The sequence below is a fragment of the Fulmarus glacialis genome, unplaced genomic scaffold (genome assembly GCF_000690835.1).
Source record: "Fulmarus glacialis isolate BGI_N327 unplaced genomic scaffold, ASM69083v1 scaffold20272, whole genome shotgun sequence".
Lineage (NCBI taxonomy): Eukaryota > Metazoa > Chordata > Aves > Procellariiformes > Procellariidae > Fulmarus > Fulmarus glacialis.
The window spans coordinates 2,199-4,679 of NW_009197451.1; the positions used below are offsets into that span (position 1 = coordinate 2,199).

A 2,481-nucleotide genomic window follows, 5' to 3' on the forward strand; every position below is an offset into this window, starting at 1 on the left:
GTGTCTTCTCGGCGGGGCTTCTCTCCATTCCTTCATCCCCCAGCCTGTATGGATACTGGGGTTGCCCCGACCCAGAAGGATGGGGCTACGGGGTCACACACACTGGTCCAGGTTCATCTTGCTAGGGTGGATGTGACACCACGTGGCTGAGTCACCAACCATCCCCTTTGTCATTTGCAGGCGCTGCTGAGGGGCCACACCAGCAGAGAGGACATTGACGGGAGGGGGGACCACCACCATGGCCAACTTGACAGCCCCCATGGGGGCCGGGAGGAACTCATGCACCTTCCACGAGGAGTTCAAGCAGGTCCTGTTGCCCCTGGTCTACTCAGTGGTGTTCATGGTGGGGTTGCCCTTGAACGCCGTGGTCATCGGGCAGATCTGGGTTGCCCGTAAGGCGCTCAGCCGCACCATGATCTACATGCTGAACCTGGCCACGGCCGACCTGCTCTACGTCTGCTCCCTCCCACTTCTCATCTACAACTACACCCAAAAGGATTATTGGCCTTTTGGGGACTTCACCTGCAAATTCATCCGCTTCCAGTTCTACACCAACCTACACGGCAGCATCCTCTTCCTCACCTGTATCAGCGTCCAGCGGTACCTGGGCATCTGCCACCCCTTGGCCTCATGGCACAAGAAGAAGGGGAAGAAGCTGACGTGGCTGGTGTGTGCCGCGGTGTGGTTCATCGTCATCGCCCAATGCCTGCCCACCTTCGTCTTCGCTTCCACCGGCACCCAAAGGAACCGCACTGTGTGCTACGACCTGAGCCCACCGGATCGCTCCGCTGCCTACTTCCCCTATGGCATCACCCTCACCGTCACCGGCTTCCTGCTGCCCTTCGTGGCCATCCTCGCCTGCTACTGCAGCATGGCCCGGATCCTGTGCCAGAAGGATGAGCTGATCGGCTTGGCGGTGCACAAGAGGAAGGACAAAGCCGTGCGTATGATCATCATTGTGGTCATCGTCTTCTCTATCAGCTTCTTCCCCTTCCACCTCACCAAGACCCTCTACCTGATAGTCCGTTCCTCACCCGGCATGCCCTGCCCGGCTCTGCAGGCGTTTGCCATCGCCTACAAGTGCACACGTCCCTTCGCCAGCATGAACAGTGTCCTCGACCCCATTCTCTTCTACTTCACCAAACGCAAGTTTCGCGAGAGCACCCGTTACCTCCTCGACAAGATGAGCTCCAAGTGGCGGCATGACCATTGCGTTACCTACGGCTCCTAGGTGAGGATGAGGGCCACCTTGGTGTCACCGGGACCAGGCATGGAGCAATTTTGGCTTTAAGCTCCACGGAGCAGAGATGGCTTCAGCTGGGGACGTGCTGGAGGACAGGAGGACAGCACCTCCCGAGCTTCCAGCGCTTTCATCCCATCTCCAGCCTGCAGTGGCACAGTATTAACCCCATCACGGCACAGATCCGGTGTCCTCCCTCTGGCTCAATTGCTCGGTTTGAGCAGCTTAGCACCACGCTTTCTTCGTGGCCAAGCCACTGATGCAATAAAAACCACTGGTGGGACCATGAAGAACACAGTGGGACCATGGAGGACACGGTCCCTGGCTCAGGGCGAGCTGCTGGGGGGTGATTTCTCTCCCTTCTCGTTTAAAGCTTCCCTGATGGGGCATGTGAAGGCTGGGGAGGGTTTGGCTCAGCTTGTACCTGTCTGGGGAACATGGGGCCGTGTGTTTCTCCAGCTCAAGATCAGTGTCACGGACATTTTTTGGGGTAATACTGGGACATCCCTATCCCTGAGTCCCCAGAATGGGGCCAGACCAGTAAGAAACACGGGCCCGCTAGTACCACTGGTGCTGCAAAATGGTAGGAGAGCATCCCTGGCCAGAGTGGGAGCTGGGAAGGGGGACATAAGGGAACTAGGACACCCATGCTGGGTTTCCCACCCAAGTGATGACCGTGGGCTGGGTTAGACACAAGCCAGTGGTGTTGTCACCTGCCTGGGGACCTTCAGCATCATCCGGGTCCAGCTCCCTGCTTAGCCCAGCACCCCAAATCTGGCCCATCCCGGCATCCTCGGCATCCTGCTGTCACCTCCTAACCAGGATCCACCAAAATCAGAGCCGGCACACCCGGACACGATGCCAGAAGTCAGGAAACCCATGCCACGGAGCTACTTGGTGTCCTCGGCCATGTCACCACATGTCCCACCCCGGCTTGGCCTCTCCACCGCCCCACACTGGGTTGGGGCTCGAGCTTTGCTCCCCGCAGCCTCCAGCGGGATGCTGCTTCCTCCCAGCAAGGAGGGATTTGCTTACATGGCGCGGGGTGGATGTACCACTAATCGCTCTTTAACATATAGGATGTATGGAATAAACCTCCCCCCCTTTTTCAGACAGACGTGTACACATATATACACCCACTATATATATGCACATATAGTACATCCAAGCAGGGGAAGGTTTGTAGCCCAGCACAGCCTACATGGCACAGATATTTTCCACCCTGAATAAAATATATGTAT

General features: G+C 57.4%; 1 protein-coding gene across 1 annotated transcript; it reads left to right on the top strand.

The window, feature by feature from the left end:
* The first annotated feature begins 230 nt into the window (after positions 1-230).
* Positions 231-1,305, top strand: P2RY6 (pyrimidinergic receptor P2Y, G-protein coupled, 6). Its single transcript, XM_009572551.1, has one exon. The coding sequence runs from the start codon at positions 239-241 to the stop codon at positions 1,229-1,231; it is 993 nt and encodes a 330-aa protein (XP_009570846.1). The 5' UTR covers positions 231-238; the 3' UTR covers positions 1,232-1,305.
* The last annotated feature ends 1,176 nt before the right edge of the window (positions 1,306-2,481 follow it).